Source organism: Gallinula chloropus (genome assembly GCF_964237585.1).
Source record: "Gallinula chloropus genome assembly, chromosome: 15".
Classification (NCBI taxonomy): Eukaryota; Metazoa; Chordata; class Aves; order Gruiformes; family Rallidae; genus Gallinula; species Gallinula chloropus.
The window spans coordinates 10,738,788-10,757,255 of record NC_140100.1 but is presented as its reverse complement, the minus strand read 5'-3'; the positions used below and the strand labels follow the sequence as shown (position 1 = coordinate 10,757,255).

General features: G+C 46.8%; 2 protein-coding genes across 2 annotated transcripts; one reads left to right on the top strand and one right to left on the bottom strand.

Moving 5' to 3' along the window:
• Positions 1-3,901: 3,901 nt before the first annotated feature.
• ZP2 (zona pellucida glycoprotein 2) lies at positions 3,902-9,046 on the bottom strand (the record flags this gene model as incomplete). The annotated part of the gene is made up of 18 exons (XM_084270942.1): positions 3,902-4,047; positions 4,135-4,221; positions 4,308-4,404; positions 4,486-4,621; positions 4,891-5,080; positions 5,344-5,468; positions 5,554-5,645; positions 5,724-5,905; positions 6,087-6,216; positions 6,621-6,802; positions 6,883-6,979; positions 7,343-7,504; positions 7,751-7,789; positions 8,141-8,299; positions 8,424-8,518; positions 8,610-8,693; positions 8,847-8,920; positions 9,000-9,046. The coding sequence occupies 18 exons, from the start codon at positions 9,044-9,046 to the stop codon at positions 3,902-3,904; spliced, it is 2,124 nt and encodes a 707-aa protein (XP_084127068.1).
• Positions 9,047-14,074: 5,028 nt separating this feature from the next.
• ANKS4B (ankyrin repeat and sterile alpha motif domain containing 4B) lies at positions 14,075-18,415 on the top strand (the record flags this gene model as incomplete). Its single annotated transcript, XM_084271225.1, has 2 exons — positions 14,075-14,238; positions 17,350-18,415. 2 exons carry the CDS (start codon positions 14,075-14,077, stop codon positions 18,389-18,391), a joined length of 1,206 nt encoding a protein of 401 aa, XP_084127351.1. The 3' UTR covers positions 18,392-18,415.
• Positions 18,416-18,468: the final 53 nt, after the last annotated feature.

The window sequence follows — 18,468 nt, the reverse complement described above, 5'->3', positions numbered from 1 at the left end:
GGGGAAGAATAGCTTGAAAGTGTGACCCAGGAAGCCTTTAAACCCTCTTCTGGCACACTAAACAATTGGAAAAAGGTCTCCCCATTTTTATACAGATTAGGCAGACATGCATCTAAAGAAAATTTAGGCCAGCACTAACAAGTGATGCATTGCTACACAAGCCTTTGTAATCCATGTGCCTCTTGGGTAGGTGAAGAGAACAGGTATAATGAGTAGCTTCTCTTCAAAACAAAACACAACCCTTACTTCAGTGGGCAACCATTACAGGCAAGAACTTTGTTACTCACAACCCTTTCCCCCCTGCCCTTCCAAGACCACAATAAAACCCCACAACAAACCAAAAATACCCCAAAATCCCAAACTAAAAACCCCCAATAAATAGAAGAGATAAAATTAAAACGGGGGACGGGAGCAAACTGCATTTGTATAGTAGTGGAAACAAACATACAACTAACAGCTTAACTTTTACTGATCCTAAAACACCCCATGATGCAGTCAATGTTAACTGGCATCAACCACTTCAGCCTGTCCTTGAAAAGCTGGAAAAAAGCGGAGCGGGCAACGGCATGCCCTGCTGGGAAAGGGTCTGCAGAACTGCCCACCTGAAAACCCACTGAGAGAGAAACTGCCTATATGAAGAATCACCAACTAAGGCACAGAGCAATGTTGCCCCCATGGACAAGGAACCGCAGCAGTGGGACAAGAATCCTACAGAGATGGACAACTATCAGCTTCGACAACCATCAGATCAGGGGCACATTTCATTTCAATATCCACTGCTCCCACCCACACCTCATCAATCCCCAGCAAACTCATCAATAAACACATCACTGTCTCCTGACACCCGAGAGACTCTGCAGAGGCTGTTCATCCCAGCCGTAAGATGGCGTCAGAATGGGAAAAATGGTGACATCAGGGTATTTTGATTCCTACTCACTTGCGGAACTTACTGGGGAAAAGTTTATGTGGGAATGAGCGGGTGGTGGAGAGAGTTAATAGTGGGCCGGTGGGAGGTGGACGGAACACGGAGACTGTGCGGCGAGTCCTTGCGCTCCACCAGGTCCTAGTGCTCACTCAGGGCTCGGCCCCGGTGAGCGTCGGGGTTGCGCTGTGGTTCACAGCACGGGGAGAAGGGCGCTGCGGGCAGCAGCCGACAGCACTGACACCATGCTGCGCAGCCGAGGGCTTTGGCAGAATTGCCATAGAAGTGGGAGAACTGGCCCCCCCCTCACCCACACAGACTGGATGTGACAGCTCGTGTCTTTCAATGTCATTTGTTTGATGACTTGCTTTGCAGCGTTTATTTGTATGTGCTGCATGTTCAGGGATGCGTTTCTCCACTGAGAGCAAGGGTCCTTGCTTAGCAGAAGGATTTTTGATAGCGATCATTGAACTTGGGGAGCTTACTTTAGAATTTCAACTTGAAAAACAGAAAATCCCGATTTGGGCTGATTACTAGCTACTTACTTGGACAAAAATACTGCCCATTTGCAATGTTTAAGTCAGTTACTCCTGTATAAGGGGCATATAAAGCCTTCCGCAAGTTTGTGGACCATGCAAAAATTTTAAGAGAGGGGGGTTTTGGTTTTTTTTTTCCTTTTCAAAACATAGTATTGGGTCTTGCTTCCACAAGGCATAGAAATTCACTGACTATGTGCCAGACTTATGTACCCTGGACACTTGCTCTGGTAGGAAAGATGTATCCTGATCTAATCTTTTATCACTACACAGATAAGAACTTGATTACAGAAAAAACTCGGACATTGAAAGTTTGATTCATGAGTTACCAGTGCAAGGGATTAGGGATTATTGTGTTTTCTGGCAGTGTGAGCTACTGCACAAATGGGAGAATCCAGGAACTGTGCTCTGCTTTAGCAGCACTTGACTACCCTGTGAAATCAAACCGCACAACAGCTCAGAAGATATGTCACAAACATTGCCTACATTACAGGGACACCACATTTGCCTACAGGCAAAGCCATGGTAGAATGTATGAATCAAGCTCTCACAAAGCTCTTTATGTTTTGAACCAGTTGTCTCTCTCAGAACAGTTAGGTACCTCCAATGGTGAACCATGCAGTAGGTTTAAAAGAAGGTTTGAGAAAAAAATAAAAAGGGGGGGAGGAAGGGAAAGAAAAGTCAATGTCAAGTGTTATTAAGAATGAAGTTACAGGTACTAACTTGAGAAGGAGATCTGCATGTGTCATTACAGATACAGGAGCCAAGCGGATAAAGCCGGGGATCCAGAAGAACTCAAGCTTGCACAAACCAGGACAAGATCCTGATCTCAGTAACTGAAGTCAAGTGTTCCAACTGCAGCCACAGTGGACTATGAATTTTGCTGTGGGATATTTTGAATGATCTGAGTCATTGAAAAAAGCATGCGTTTGTACTTAATGAAAATTAGGGAAATGGTGATTTCTGAACAGCCTAAGGTCAGAGTGCAATCAGTGCCTGCAGGAAAACGTGAGGCTGATGCTATCTGCACTTCTGACACTCCTGGTTGGCAAAGCAAACAAATGCAACAGCAAAGGTATCAAGGCACTACAATTGGTTTCATGACTGGGGAATTTCAGGATGGATATTGTCAATGGTCAAATTTGGATTATTTGATTTGGTAATTACGGCATTTTTCTTACATTTACTGTCACATTCATTGAGCTTTCTGCAAAGGGCCCTTGCAGAGACCTCAAAAAGCAGTTTTTGCAACACAGATACTAAAAAGGAAAAAATTGGCAAAGAGGACAGTGGGCCTGCCCATGGCCTAGCTCTCCTCAGAGAAGACAATATCCTTGAATTCCCATAAGACAGGAAAATTACTCATGTTGAGAGGTATTTGGTAATTACATTCTCAGATATAGTGACCTTGAAGACAGAGGTACACACTGCCTCAAACCAAGAAGGAGGTGTAGGAAAGTATTTGGAAGTAAGTGAACCAGCCATAATAAGATGGACAAAACACAGCAGGTGTGCAGATAACTTTTAGACATCAAAGGTAAACTAAACTAGTTACAATTAGCTATAAGATATGCTTCTCAAAAATTGTTGTAAGTACTAATTAATCACTTTGTGCGCAGTATGTGTAGCCATTTAGCAGTTTTTAGCTTGCCACGTTTTACAGTGTGGTTTTCTGTTTATGGGATGGTTTTTAGATTTAGTTAAACAACGACTTATTTTTTTGTCAGTTATTTTTGCCTTAGTATTATTTTTTCCTAAAGCACACCATTATCTCTGGCTGACCACTACTGCAACACAGCATAACCCAGAATAAAAAAGCATTAGATGAGGACTCAAGGAGCCCATGTTTCAACTTTAAGCATAAAAATTGTTTTAATTTGCTCAGTCACCACAAACAGGTTCCCTCTTTTTTTAAACCCACTGGTAGCTGCATTACCTTCCCCACTGGGCAAGGTTGAGGCCTACAAACCAGGAGCAAGGTGTCACTGGGGACTGGTCCTACTCTTTGCCTGGGCCAGGTGGGCTAATAACAGCTTAAGAGTGAGGTAAGTGATAGTAGAACAGTGTGTTCTGGTCAGGGTAACATTTAAGGAAAACTGATTTACCTTAAAAAAGAACTCTATGGAGTCATAAGCAACCAGATCTCACCGTATTAGAGGCAAATTGTACCCTGTCACTCACCCCATGATGTGAATTAAGGATAGGAGGAAACCATCCAGTACAGGAAAAACTGCCATTGTCCCTTGAGTTTTAACCCAGAGGTTTGAGCTTTTAAAAGCTTCACTTAGAGCACCCTGGTCAGGGACATCAGAAGCAGTGGTCAGCAAGACGGACATCCCTTTGTCCAGTCTCATTCCTCAGCATTACACAGCAACAACTCTAGAGCTTCACAACTCATCCAGAAGCTTTGCAATTCAAGTTTATTTGTAAAAAAAAAAATATGCTAGTGTACCACATTTACCAGAAGTGTTCTTCTCTTCAGGCATTTAAGAAATGCCAAGGTTAGCAGCGTTATGGTCACCAGTGAAAGAACACCAACAGCAGTCATTGTAATGCCAGCCCATACTTCCTTACTCAGGAGAGTGCTCCCTACAAACACAAGCAGAGCAATACAGTTTGACAATAGCTCCTCAGTAAACCTGAGCAGCACCCATGAGCACCATGCTTGCTTAGTACCTTGGGCTGCAGACCATCCTTCTGGCACAAGGAGGACAGGACCACCCAAGCTCACCACTGCAGAGTTCACACCTGGCATCCCACTCTCTACAATAATAATGTGGTAGATTAGAACCCTCCCATACAGTGGGTTATCTTGGATCAGTACAACCCAACACCTGGTTATACCTTACCTCTCTTGCTTCTAGATGGCCTTGGGCACCTGGTGATACACAGAAGGGAGTCTGGTTGAAAGCGGTCACAGATCAGGACACTGCAATGGAAGTACACCTAGGACAAAGCAAGAGGTCCATTCATTTTGTGACAGTAACTGCTTGCTCTTACTGCTCCAAGATAGCAGGTGTCACCTACCAGGCCAGGGAGAGCTTTGTCACCAGAGGTAAAGGCAAAAGTCTTCACTTCCAGTCTCTGGCGATAGTTTGGGTAGCTGACACCATGCCCCACAGGGTGAAACACAGTCCTGTAGTCATCCAGGTCATACTCACAGCTGATGAAGGGCAAGAAGTAGTCAGAACAGCAAGGTGGAGGTCAGCAGTTTGTTCACAAGCTTTAAGGTTTTGTGGTTTTTAGGTGGCAAGCTAGAGTTTGAGGTAGAGGTGCTGCCACCCTCCTTTACATTCCATCATACCAGGATAGTGCCACGAAAATACCTTTAAGACCACTTAAAGTGAAGCCCTTGTACCCAAGGGAGGCACAGGGGAATTGGGGAACCCCTCACTGCCAGAAGTGCTTTAGTTTCTCTAGCAGGACACTCACCCATCAACAACAATATTCCACCGGGGAAAGGAGCTTGGGTCTTGTGAGGCTGTTGCCCAACAGTCATCCAACACCAGATGGAGGTTGGGATCATTGCGGTTCAGGACCTGAACTTCCAGGAAGATGGGCTGCCGTAGGTACCTTACTAATGGGTACTGATCATCACGGTACGGCTGCCTGTACGAGTCCTCTGCAAAAGCCAAAGCCTTGTTAGATAAGTCACTGTACAAAAGGAGTCCTGAAGCAGCTCTGGTCTAGAGCTCTTCAGCAGCAGCCAGTCCACCAGTTGAGGTAGATGCTTTAAATCTGTGGCTAGGACAAGCTGCAAGTAGCATGGGGAGGAAAGAGAAGGAAGTACATCAGGTCACTAGAAGCCCATGCAGCAGAGCAGTTCAGTCCTATATCTCCCCCCCCCCCCCCCCCCAATCTCAGTTGCTTCCCAGCCAACTTTACCTGGGTAGCTTAGAAGAATTAAGGAGAGTGGACCATGGTTCACTGAGGCAGCCAGAGGAGGAAGGTCATCTACCTTTATAGTGAGGGAGGCATCACCATTGCTGAAGGAGCACAAGACTGTTAGCCTGGAACAGGGAAGGAAGAGAAGACTTAGTCCTGGATATCCTGTATAGGAACATAAGGACTCCCCAGAAAGGTTTACAGACAGACCTGAGTTCACTGTCCCTTGAGATCCTGCGCAGTGGATGGTCTGCCCATGATGCCCGCACCTCATTCTCATAAACAATCCTCTCCCCATCAAACTGCAGAGAAACAACAGCGCTAGTGAGGGCATCCCCAATGCAAGAAGCCCTCCCTATCACCCCTGGCTGCACACTTACCCAGTACCGGGTTCCACATCCATTCAGTGGGATGTGAAACCAAACCCTGTCATTCAAAGCAGACCTAAAGGCTGGCCGGCACACGGGATCCCTGAGCCTGAGCGTATCCAAGTCCAGTGGTGGGGTAGTACTGTCAGCAAGAACCTCAAAATCCATGTACCCATCCTGGGTGCACACAGCAGCTGCAACAGAGGCTTGAGGTGAGTTGTCATGCTGGTCAACAGCTCAGTCTGCCAAGAGCTGTTGTGATATGGCTGGAGGTGAACTAGCTCTTCACAGGAGAGGGGAGGAACAAGCCCTGCTAAGGAGTTACCAGTCTGAGCAGCACACAGGCCAGGTCAGCTGCAGAGATCATTCACTTACATATTGGTTTGCGCTGGTCACAGGGGCACTCAGGATGCATCACCATTGACACAGTCTCCCCATGGAAGTGAAAAGCCAGTTTCAGAGAGGACATGTAGGACTGAAGTCCTAAGCAGCTCGCCCTGTGTAGCTGCAAGACAAGAGTTACTCTCCTGGAGCATAACTAGAGGGGCTGACACATGTGTTCAAGCATTTCCCTCACCCTGGGAGCATGCTGCTCTACACAGCAGCTAGTTTGGTCATGTGCATTGCTACAAGCACACCAAATACCAGTTTGCTCCAAGAAGAACATTTCCACCTCCAGCTGTTTTTGCCAAGAGGTCTCACAAGACCTGAGTTAACCTTTGATGAACACAAACCTACTACACAGCTATCACTCAATCACAACTGCCCTCAGCCAGCCACAAGGCATATGGCTGACTATTAGGTGCCTGGCCAAGGTCAGAGCCACTGTACTCTGGTTCCTCTGCTTCTCAGGAAGGATCAAGGAACTGCAATCACACCAACACCTGTGACTTGAGGATCAAGACTCACCCTGGATTTCAGGACTGCCCTGCTAATATACAGCTTGACCCCACTCTTTGTGTCCAGAGAAATCCCATGTTCCTGAAGCTGGTCCATGGGGACAGTCTTATCCTCTACACCCACTGCCGTTAGGTTTCCTGGGAAGGCTGGGATGGCAACAGTCATGTGTGTTGCATTACAGGTTGCTGGGCCTGCAACAACATCTCTGTTAATAGACCACCAGTTTCCCCAGCACAGAGCAGACCAGGTTCTTACTTTCCCCATACATTACCTGGTGCACAAATCATTCTTGATTCCACTGTCAGCCTGTGTTCCAGAAGGCCATACATGAGCTTCAGTGCCACAGTGTGGAGCACTTTATCATTGTGCTGACAAAGATGATAAAGGTCTATCAGAAAGTGCTCAGTTCATGATCCATCACAAGACCAACCCCACAGGATCATGCACTGCGTGGTTCAGGACTGTGCTGTTCACATCTGCAACAGTTTCTTCCCATCAACACCCATTCAAAGAGGATCTGCTCACAAGATGTGAGCATCTGACTAGCAAAGACAGGCTAGAGCTAGGATCCTGCTGACATAGATGCCCATCAGCTGTGCTGCCAAGGTGCATACTGTGCTTCCCTATTTTATAAGGCTGGGCAGCTCACAGGTTCCCAAAGGTCTACAAGAGGGAGATACCCAGCCTCTGTGACAGCAGCACTGTCTCCTCAGTGCCAATTCTTCTCCTACCTTGTAGGTAACAACTCCAGTGGCAGTGAAGGCCACTTGAAAGGTCAGGTTATGGCCATCAGTTAGAAGGCTGTAGCCTTGCTGCATGGCTTGCTGATGGCTCAGATGATATATTCTTGTTCCATTATCAATTGACAGGGTCCAGGTCGCCACTGCTGGAACCTGTAAAGCAGGAGATCCTTCCTTAGGAAGGGAAGGCACAACCTCACAATGGCAGCAAGGCATTCCAGCTCCTCACCCCACAGGTTTCACATTCAAGCTCCCTATACTGATAGCATAGAATTAGTCTTCCCACAAGATGTAATTACTCCAGAAGAGGGAACTTCTCCAGCTTGGAGACATCAGACCCTTTAGATCTAACCCCCAGACATCCCCACACTCTCCCTTCACAATGCAGAAGGCACTCACCACATACTCAGAGCTGGGAACAAGCCTTGGGAAAGTAACCTGGAACACAGCAGAAAGGTCAGACCATAAAACAGTGGTCAGAGCCCTACAGCTTTCTAAGAAAGATCTCCACTGTTATTTTCTCAAGCCAACAGCTGGCACTGGCACCCCAGTTTCCCTTGCAGTAGGCCTGGAGCCAGACCATGTGCACCATTAACAACCATTTTCAAGCTAGCTCTTCAAAGAGCTGGCAGTCATGCCAAGATGAATGTGCAGCCAACAAGACCTCCCTGAAGCTAGCTGGAGCTTTCCCCATCTTCTGCAGGTCCCAGCCATGAAGTTCCAGAGGTCTACCATCCCACCTTGCAAGCCTCCACACAGGATGTACAGCACTGCCATTCCTCTACTTACTGCCATGAAGTCTTTTGTGCAGTTTGTTACACCAGCAAAGAAAGGAACAGTGATTTCATCTGTGTGAACAGCATCACAGTGAGTACTGTAGGTAATGTTCTTCTCCTCTCCTGCTGTGTCATTCACCATCAGCCTCAACCTCAGCTGGTGCTGACCATGCTACAGGGAAAGAAAGAAGCATTTCTACTCTTGAAGAAAGCTGAGTTAGAAACCCTCTTAAACCCAGCCCTGGCCAGGAAAGACACCATCCATCTCAGGATCTTACCAGAGCAGATCCCCTTACCTCCAGACTAGTGCAATTGACAAACAGAACCCCGAGCAAGAGCCTCTCATCATCCACAGTGTGATTACAGGACATAATCTCCTCACCACTGGCATCTGAGGAGAAGGTGTAAGATTAGTCCTGCAGCAGGCATCTGCTTTCCAGCTACAACAGAAAGGACTGAGCCAGACCAGCAGCCATACCTACCTACAACACACACATGCCAGGAGTAGTTACTAAGTTCTCTGGAAAACTCCACTTCTATCCCATCACTGTGACAGGTCACGTTCTCTGCAGAGGAAAGACCACAACCAAGTCCATCACCCTCCTGCAAGCCCTCCAGCTAACTAGCCCTGCTTCAAAGAGCCCTTCCACACCACCCCAGAGGGAAGCAACCCAAAAGCTCACCCCCACCCCTCCACCAGCCCAGAGAGCCCTCATTACCCATGAGATCTGGACCCCCCAGACCAGCAGCACAAGGGGCTAAGGGCAGCAAAAAGCCAAACAGGAGCAGCAACCTGCAAGAAACACAGGAGTAAATGAGAGAGCAGCAAGGGAAGGACCCAGCTCCCCATCCCACACCCAGACCTCACTCACCACATTCTTGAGGTGCTCCAGCACTGCTGCTCCATAACCAAGCCCATGTCTTCACTGCCACCACCAGCCTTACTCCTTAAATGCCTGGGAGGATTATATAGTGCCTGGTGCAGGCTGCTCACAGCTGCAGCCTTTCTGCTGCCAGGGGGGCTGAGTGCCTGCACCTGCCTCCCCCAGGAAGCTATCTCCTTAAGGAGATACCAAGTCTTTGGCACAGATTGTTGTTTGCTTCTCTTTTTCAGGCATTTTTTTCTTGTTTTGATATTCTCTCCCTTCGTCCCCTCCTCAGGTGTTGCACACACAAAACAAGCCTGTCACCTGGCAGCCATTTTTCAAACAGGAGATTTTCTGATGGCTTGAAACAAATCCAGCTGTAGATTTGTCGGGAACAGGATATTCTGTCACCCTGTATGGGAAAATCTGCAGTGCTGATATGGATCTAATTAGGAGGAAAACATGAGTGGTGGGTTAAGGCCTGAAGGCCTGGATTGCATCTTTAGACCAAAAGATCTCTGGAGGCTTAGGTGGGATTGTCAGTGTTCAAAGCTGTGGGGAAGAAGCCTGGGAAGAAAAAAAATAAATGTCCTATTTGTAGCATGTTTCAGCTTCCCCGATGCTTTTGAATTCAGGCAGGTTTGTAAAAAGACCCCAAAGACCCATGTTTTTAGAAGGAATTGAATTCTAGAGATGTGAGGAAGCAAAAAAGAGAAAAAGATCAGAGGAGCAGAAGAAAATTAATATTATGGAATAATAATTTAGGAACAGGATATTAATTTGGGCTTTAGGGAATAATAAATGTTGTATTAATGTACCATGTATTCATGTAAAATGTATTTGTTTGTGTTTCTTTTGGCAGCTGCAGGCCTAACGCCTAGAACAGAGTTTAGAGTTTCTGGGCCCAAAAGGCAGTAACCTCGATTCTCTTACAGTTTGAGAGTTGTGAGAATGAGCTTGTCCATCAGCTGCTGGGTGGTGCCAAAGTGCTGGGATGCCGGATGGGATGGCAGCATCGCTGGCCATGAAATTGCTATCAGTGCCCTGTGTAGCAGAGCAGATGACTCGTGTAAATCATTTTAAAATGCTCCCTCCTTAGAAGCACCTCTTGAACTCCCATCTTTGTCTGAACGCAGCCAATATGGAGTGAAAGCTGTTATGTGAGTGGGAACAGCAAGCGTGCAGTGTCGCTCATGGCAGTAAGAGGGGCACTAGCTTGGATTCACCACTGTGCCAGAGGAAACAGCACATGATGTTCAAGGCAGGAGAAATCGCACTTCCGTGTTTGCCATCAGTAGGATGAGCGTGCAGACAGCCTTTGGCAAGGGCTTAACTTCCCAGAGCCTCCTGGGAACATGCTTCTTGTACCTTTTGTTCCCTCTTTTTTTAGTATATAAAACGTGATTCATCATTTGCAAACATAATGATTTTATGGAAAAAGAATGACATGAATTCCAAAGCCAGGCACAAATTTATTGTATACTCCCAGTATGGCCGGGTGTTGAGGTGTGTGGGTGAGGAGAGACAGGGCTCTGGTAGAGCTGGCTTTGCTGCTTTTCAGTTTTACTGCCTTCCGCAGTTGATAAGGGATGCTGCTGAGAGTGTACACGCAGGCTGCGAGGGCTGCCCTTGGATCCCCGACCCGAGGTCACACCTGAACAAAGATCATGCCAGGACAGGCCTCAAGCAGCACTGACATGGCTCACACAACCTCACAGTGGGAACGGGGCTGCTCAGGGGAACATCCAGCCACAGTGCCCTCGGCCATGGCAGTTCTGCCTGTCTAAGGAATGGAGAAATAAGCTTTTGCTGTTGTTTAAATGTTGCCATCATCTCTGAATTGCGTAGCCACAATTACCCTGCGTGACTAATTTCATTCTTCTCTAAGCCTGTTTGGTTCAAGGGTCTCATTAGACAAGCAGAGGCCTACTTGCCTCCCCTCCTGTGGCCTTTTCCATACCATATCTGGTGCTGCAGAAAGTGGCAGTGAGGAAACATTGTGCTGGATAATACCACGTGCAAAACAGCCAGCACGACAACATCGCCAGTCAGACCGGGCTCCGAGTTGCCTAGAATAACGTAACTAATGATGCTCACTAATAACTTCAAGCTAAATAGATTCTTTAACTGGTAATATTTTATTTAAGACAGAGCAATAATCAGAGACACAGCAAAATCCAGTGACAAATAAAAACCACTAATTAAATAATTCATTAGATTACACCACCTCATACCATCACAACAGAGTTTCTCCTGAGCCTTGTGAGATGTTTCAATTGCAAGTAGAAAGGTTTTGAAGTTCTTTTCAAGCCCCCAAAGAAAAGCTTCATTCTAACTACTCAGGGTGTTTTAAAAGTCCACAATTTTGAGCTTTAGTCTCAAAAGAAAAAATCTCCATTCAGGCTGAGAAATTTACCTCATTTGATGCTGAATCATTTATCGCATTTTAAGTTGAGGGCTTTGGATGGAACAAAGATGAACAAATACCAGGAGTTTAGAAACAGATTTTGTTTGGTCTTTTTTATTTCTTTTCTGTGATGCCCACTCTCATGGCATAAATAATAATAAAGCTTGCAAAGTCCTGGAGCTTCTCTCCAATTGACGTGAGTTTTGCTTTACCTCTAATTAAAACTTGGAACAATAATTTCCCACTTAGCATCATACTGAATAACTTTAAAAATCAGTATTTTCAGGTGCTACATGATAAAAATCACACTGGGATCAACATTTTGTGTGCTCAATTAACAGAAAAGTAAATTAATTTACTCTTTGGAGACTTAACTTTAAAAAAACCCCAACCCTAAAAGGTGTCTTCTGCCACCAACCCTCTTTCATGGATGTAGCTAACTATGCAAAATGTCAGCATAGGAGGAAAATGCCACCTCTCTCCCTCCTTCCAGGCACGGAGGGGATATGCAGTACATGGCTTGGTGGTCATTTCACACTCTTGAGAGGAAATGAAATTCAATGGCGTCAAGAAACAGGTGTGTGTGTCACCCATCCTTGTTCTGCAGCAAACAGCTGGTTGTTTTCTAGCAGCTGTAAATTTATCTCAGCCTGGTTGAATAGAAAATGGGTTAAATGACTGTGGTTTTGATTAGAAAAGCATTCATGGCAATGCAGGGAGCTTGAAGGGGGCTAAGGGCAAGCCTGTCTTCTGCTGCAGGGATGGAGGTGGACTGGGTGAGGCACAGCCCTGCCTCCTTGCCCTGAGATGCAGGATGGCACGCGGATGGCTGTACCTGTGGATGACACGAAGGACAACCAGGCCTTTGCTAAACTCCCACCTTGTCTGGCTTATCCAGAGGTTCAGAGATGTCCTGGGACCTGGCTGACTCTCCTTGTCCTCATGGAGGAGAAATGCAGTGAGAGTTTGTTCCTGAAGAGCTCTTCAATCCCTGTCTGAGAAAATAATTAGGAGAGAAAGCCTGTTTGGAGAGGTTTCAGAGGATTACATGGGTGGCATTGTGGGATGGATGTAAATGAGGTGGCACTCCATTCTGTGATTGCACCAGCTCTGGACAATGAGGTGGTTTGCAATTCCTACTGCGCCTGTGACAGGGGCATAATAAGCAACAAAACCCCACTGCTAATTGCTGAGGGCAGGTTCTCTGAGGTACAGGTTAATTCAGTTAGTCACAGAAAACAGCTTGACAAAAAAGTAACGTTTATTTGGCAGGGCTCATGAAGGGAATGGGGTAACAGGGAGCCTGCAGCATTTTGTCCAGCAGCAAGTAGTCTCTCATTTGTTTTTCCCAGTAATGATTTTAAAACTTACCTTTCCTGTGGTTTTCTCTCAGTAATTCTTTTGCACCTAAAAATTAGAATTACGGTCTGACTCTATGAGCTTCTACTCACAGAGGTAGCCCTTAGCACCACCGAAATCGGGGGGGGGGAATCGTTTCCGAAGCAAGAGGTGGTTATGTGAGTTGGGGACCGGGACCCATCTGGCCCAGACAAGGACCACGGTGCCCAGGTTGGGGCACAGGCTCAGGCCCATCATATTTCACAGAATCACAGAGCTGTAGGGGTTGGAAGGGACCTCCAGAGATCATCAGGTCCAACCCCCTGCCAAAGCAGGGTCCCTAGGAGAGGTCACACAGGTTGGCATCCAGATGGGTCTGGAATATCTCCAGAGAAGGAGACTCCACACCCCCCTGGGCAGCCTGTCCCACGGCTCTGTCACCCTCACCAGGAAGAAGTTCTTCCCCAGATTGGTGTGGAACTTCCGTACTCCAACTTGAGGCCATCGCCCCTCGTCCTGTCCCCAAATATTTATGTTTCTCAAATTTCCCTGTGCTATCCTGAGGAAATCCTGCACATGTTTTGCAGCTAAACCAGAGGTTACAGTGCCTGTCAGATCAATTTGGATTTGCCAAGTGCCTTAAGACCTGCTGATGAAATGGAACTTGCTGTTTAAAGGGTTGCACAGTAGGCTGTGGTTTTGCCTGCCGTGACCTGCCAAGCATCACCCTGGTCCTGACAGGCCTGTTCCCATCCACACATCAGCCTGTGTGCATGAAACGGCGCCATGGATGTGCCTGGTTTGGTGGGGCAGAGCTTAGTTTCAATTGCAGCCACCCAGTAAATGACAGGTTCCAAAGGATTTCACCAGTAAAGACAAATGTGTATCTATTTATCCTATCAAAACTCAGGGGCACTTTATTACTCAGGACGAAATTTGGTTCCACTAACATTTCTTGCCTTTTGAAGGTTTTTGGAAGCTTTTGAAGGGTTTTTTTTTGAAGCTCAAGGTCCTTTTGAAATTGTCCCAGAAGAGTTAGGCGGAGACACAGAGATGATGGATGAATCCCCTCTACATTTAAATAGGCAAACACACAACAAGTGGTAAATGGAAGAGCCACCTCACAGAAAATGAAAGCATTCAGCACACCATCACCTAATTACCTATGCAGAGCTCCAGATAGGTTGTCTGCTAGGATGAACTTTGCCTCCTCCTTTACATCCTCACGGGGACGTCTCAACTTGTAATCATTAATGAACTATCCCTGTAATGGAAGGGTGACTGCATAGTCTGGAAAGCACTCAGAGCTGCTTTGGGGAACCAGAAGTTACTGAAAATGTCCAGCAGGTATCACAAAGCAGCAGCTGATGGCAATTTGGACCTCTTGAAGGAAGCCACTAGGAAAGACCTCAACACCACAGATGAAGATGGGATGACGCCCACCCTTCTGGCGGCATACCATGGGTATCTGGAAGCTCTGGAAGTCATATGCCGGAGGGGGTAAGTCAACCAACCTCCATTGTTTAAAGCTTGTGGCTTAAAACTTGAATTAGTGTGTCATTTTTCTAATGTCCCAGTGGCCTCAGACCCAAAAGGCTGAAAATCAGGGTCGTTTCTATCAGCACGTTGCCAAGAACTATTTATCTTTGGAATGGCCCAAAACCTGTGAGCAGGTCTGTACGTGTGGTCAGTGAGGCTGCATCCCCATCAGCACCACGTCGTGTACATGGAGTCTGTGGGGAGCGGTTGGTAAGAGCAGAGCCCTGGGACCTCACCTCGCTGTAATGGAGGAGATGTTGGCCAAGGGCCTTTGGTGGTAGCTATCTCTGAAACTAGAATGCATTGTTTGAAATCTTTATAGCAAAAAAACCTTTTCCATTTGCTTCCAAGGTGCAGTGAGGGGACACATGGGAACATTTAACCCTTTCCAGGGGCAAGTCACAACTGAGTTTTGAGAGAGTAACGTCTGCTATCATTATTTGTCTGCTTGTTCTAGTATGAGCAGCCACTGTCGTGGTGAGAATGATCCTGCTCTTTCAGAAGCTGGGGTATGATACTTGCAGACCTGGAAACAAAAAGTAAAGGGAAGGTTTCCACAGGCTTCTTTTCTAATAGCAGGATTTCTGTCTGGTACCATTTCAATGTACTACATGCTTACAATGAGCAATTGAAATGGCAATTAGCTCCTCACCTTCTGTCCACTCTTGCTCTCTACCTTTTAAGCTGTGATTCTGTAATAAGGTCTTATGAAAGAAACTCTGCCCTTGTGTACAGGTAATGAAACTCCTTCCGGGCTGAGATGAAGATGAGGTTGACCTGTATTGTCAATCCTAACAGTTAAGGAAGATTGGAGGGAGAAATTGGATAACTATTTGGATGTGTATGAGTTTTCTTTTATTTAAAAAAATGGAACTGAAAGTATGGCATAAAAATGGGGTTTCGTAGGCGTGCTCTGTAGCTCATTGAGCTCAGGTGTGGCTGTAATAACGCAATAAAAAAGCCCTTTGGACTGCACAGTTATTGCTGTGTCTCCAGGAAAAGCAAAAATAGATTGACAGCTTTTCAATGTGTATAATTAAGGCAGCTCCAAGGAAGGAGTTACAGTCAATAAAGGTTTGTCCCTGAACACCTAGAAACAGAAACTAGCTAAGGAACAAATAAGAAAATAACTTTTTACAAAATATGAGTGGGGGAAAAAAGATTTCTACCATGTAAGCTAAAAGGAGGCACCGACGGTCTCACAGAGATCAGAATTTCTCTGTGTTTATTTAATGTATTTCTAAATCTTTTCATGGTAGAGGACAGTCTCACCGGTGTGCTTGGGAGAGGCTGAATTTTGGAAGGGGTTCAATCGGTTCTGCAGCCAGTTAATGTTTTCTTGTGAGAAAGTATTTTAATTGTTAACAAATTCATCTTGAAGCAGTTTCCTGACAACAGCTCTGAGATACAGGGTGGTTTTCTTTAGAGCAGCTCCAGATTTTAGGACTCTCAAGCTTGCGACATGCTCAGCCCTTGGAAAATGTAGCAATGCAGACAATGAACCCTTTTCATCTTGAAATAATTTATCTTCCCAGGCATCAAGAGACCTTTTCTCCTCTTGCTTCACAGGTACATGAATAAAGGCAAGACTGAGTAGCAGATCTGCTCTCTTCTGTGTGAGCCTTTTCTTGGGAAGGCAGGGAAAAGAGGAGTCTGAGAACCCAGAGTAGATGTCAAACCTTATCCAGAGGCCTGCTGGGCAGGGAACAGACGCTCTGGTCTGTCAATTGTTTGAGGCTCAAAGGCTGGCAGGCTCTCAGGGGGGAAAGAGACCACAAGCAGCTGTGAAAGGACCTGGGGGAGGATGGATGACCCAGCTCTCCCCAGGCTCTGGGTAATGCAGCCCGTTTGCTGATGTGGCAGTGAAGGAAGGCTGCACGCTTGGCCGCAGTCGGGCAGCTCCCCAGGGCAGAGCCACAGAAGCAGAAATGTGTACTCATGGTTTCCATATGTCTGTGTGGAGAAGCTTTGATCCTCAGCTGCCACCTCCCTGCCGAAATGCCTGCACTCTGGCAGCCCGGTGCTGAGGCTTGCCACAGCTCCTCAGTGGGAGCAGCTCCATGGCTCAGCTCTGTGGGAACCCCTGGCCTCTCTCTTGCCCATGGCATTTCAGGCTGAGGGATGCTGTCAGATTTGGCCCTCAACAGCTATGTTAGTGCTTTACTTCAGAGATACTTGCAGGCAGAGATCAGTGCCTGGGGGAGATTTTGCGATAGGGTGTACCATTTCATCTACAGCGCAGCCGCTGTGGACACTGACTAAGAGCAGAAACCCTCCCTGCAAATCTGGCTCTGCAGGTATTAAAGGTTTTGGGCTACTGAGGGTGCCCTGGTTACTGGCCACAGGTGACTCAAGCTCTATTCCAACACTTGCTGCCTCTGATCCTGCCACATACAAACTAAAGGGCTCCAGGTGGTTCTTGCCAGTGGGCAGCAAGTGCAAGAGTTAAAAAGAAAGCAGTGCTTTCCACTGGTGTCAGATTCCGTTGGGCAGACGTGGTATTTCACTTTCGAATGAGTTTCTGCTTTTCAAACCCCAAGAGCAATAGCAGCTGTGGAGAACAAAAGAGCTGAATTAAAACAAGGACATCTATCTGAGCTTAAACTAAAACCAGTGGAGACAAATGTGTACTTGGGGCTTTACTCCTCATCGTTTACCTATTGCCTACTAAAAACGTTACTGCTCGGGCTCATTAAAAGTGTGTCATAGTGGCCAGGGAAGAATCCATCTAATGTTGTCCCTGCATTTAACATGCAAAAGGGAAGTTGCCCAAAGGCCCTTAAAATGTTCCACCCAGCAGCTATTGGAACAGTTTTGCCATCAACTCCTGAAAGTTGAAGCCTGAGCCCACAGGCAGGCAGGAACTGGAGTTTCTGCCACACACAGGGCCTAGCTCAGGGCCCATATAAGTGGGTGCAGCACCATTCCAGAGGATGGAGCTAAGCTGGCTCACTTTCATTGGGCTGTACTCCTCACAGCAACGCTGAGCTTAACATTTAGATCCCGTTCAGTCTCCACTGCAGTGCTACGCTTCAGTATGCCCAGCTCACTGTGTGCTGTTTTCCTTCGCAGAGGTGATCCGGATAAACGTGACATCTGGGGGAACACTCCTCTCCACCATGCTGCCTGCAACGGCCACGTCCATTGTGTTTCCTTTTTGATCAACTTTGGGGCCAATATATTCGCCCTGGACAACGACCTCCGCACTCCCCTCGAGGTGGCTGCCAGCAGGGACCGCAACGAGTGCGTCCGAATCCTGGACAAAGCTGCCACCGAGCAGAACATCCTGAACCCAAAGAAGGTCTCCAAACTCAAAGCGCAGGCCCAGAAGAACGTGGGGAAACAAATCAAGGAATGTGAGAAGCGCCAGGAGAAGCACCAGCATGAAATGAACCGCACTTACATGAAAGAGAAAGTCGGCACAGAAAGCTCTTCCAAAGGGACACACTCCAGAGTGAAGCTGCCTAGTCTCTTTGCTTCGAATACAACAAGTCCTTTCTCCAAAAACCTGAAAGACACCTTGAAGCTGAAGGCAAAAAAGACAGCAGGCAGCACAAGAAGCCAGGAAACACAAAGCAGTGACGGAGAGAATGGTACAGGCAGGAGAACCGTGATGCATTTCTTTGATGAGAAAGAGGAGGATGAATTACTGAATGACCTTGGAGAGAGAAATAATGACAGTCAGCTCTCCATTTTCAAGCGGCCAGGTCTCGGCAAGATTGTGTTTGGAAGGAATTTGGCTGCGGATGTAAGCCCTTCTGAGCAAGGAGTTATAAGCTTTAAAATGTCCAGAGAGCTCTTTCAGCCTGAGGGCAGGGAAGATGATGCTGATAACGATGCTGATATCCCCTGGGATGAGGAAGAAGTCACTTGGGATGATGAGGAAACAGAGAACACGCCTCTTGAGGTATTTCTGGCATCGCAAATGCTGGATGAGTTTCTTCCAGTCTTTATGAGGGAAAAAATTGATTTAGATGCCCTGATGCTGTGTTCTGATGAAGATCTACAGAGCATCCAGATGGAGCTTGGGCCAAGAAAGAAAGTCCTGAATGCCGTGAATAAAAGGAAACAAGCACTCAGGGACCCTGGGAAGACTGTAGATACCTCCTTGTAAACTAACCTGACCTGTTGCTGTAACCTGCTGCCAGTTCGCTCTTTTCCTCTTGCCAAAGAGCACACAATCCTTCCCAG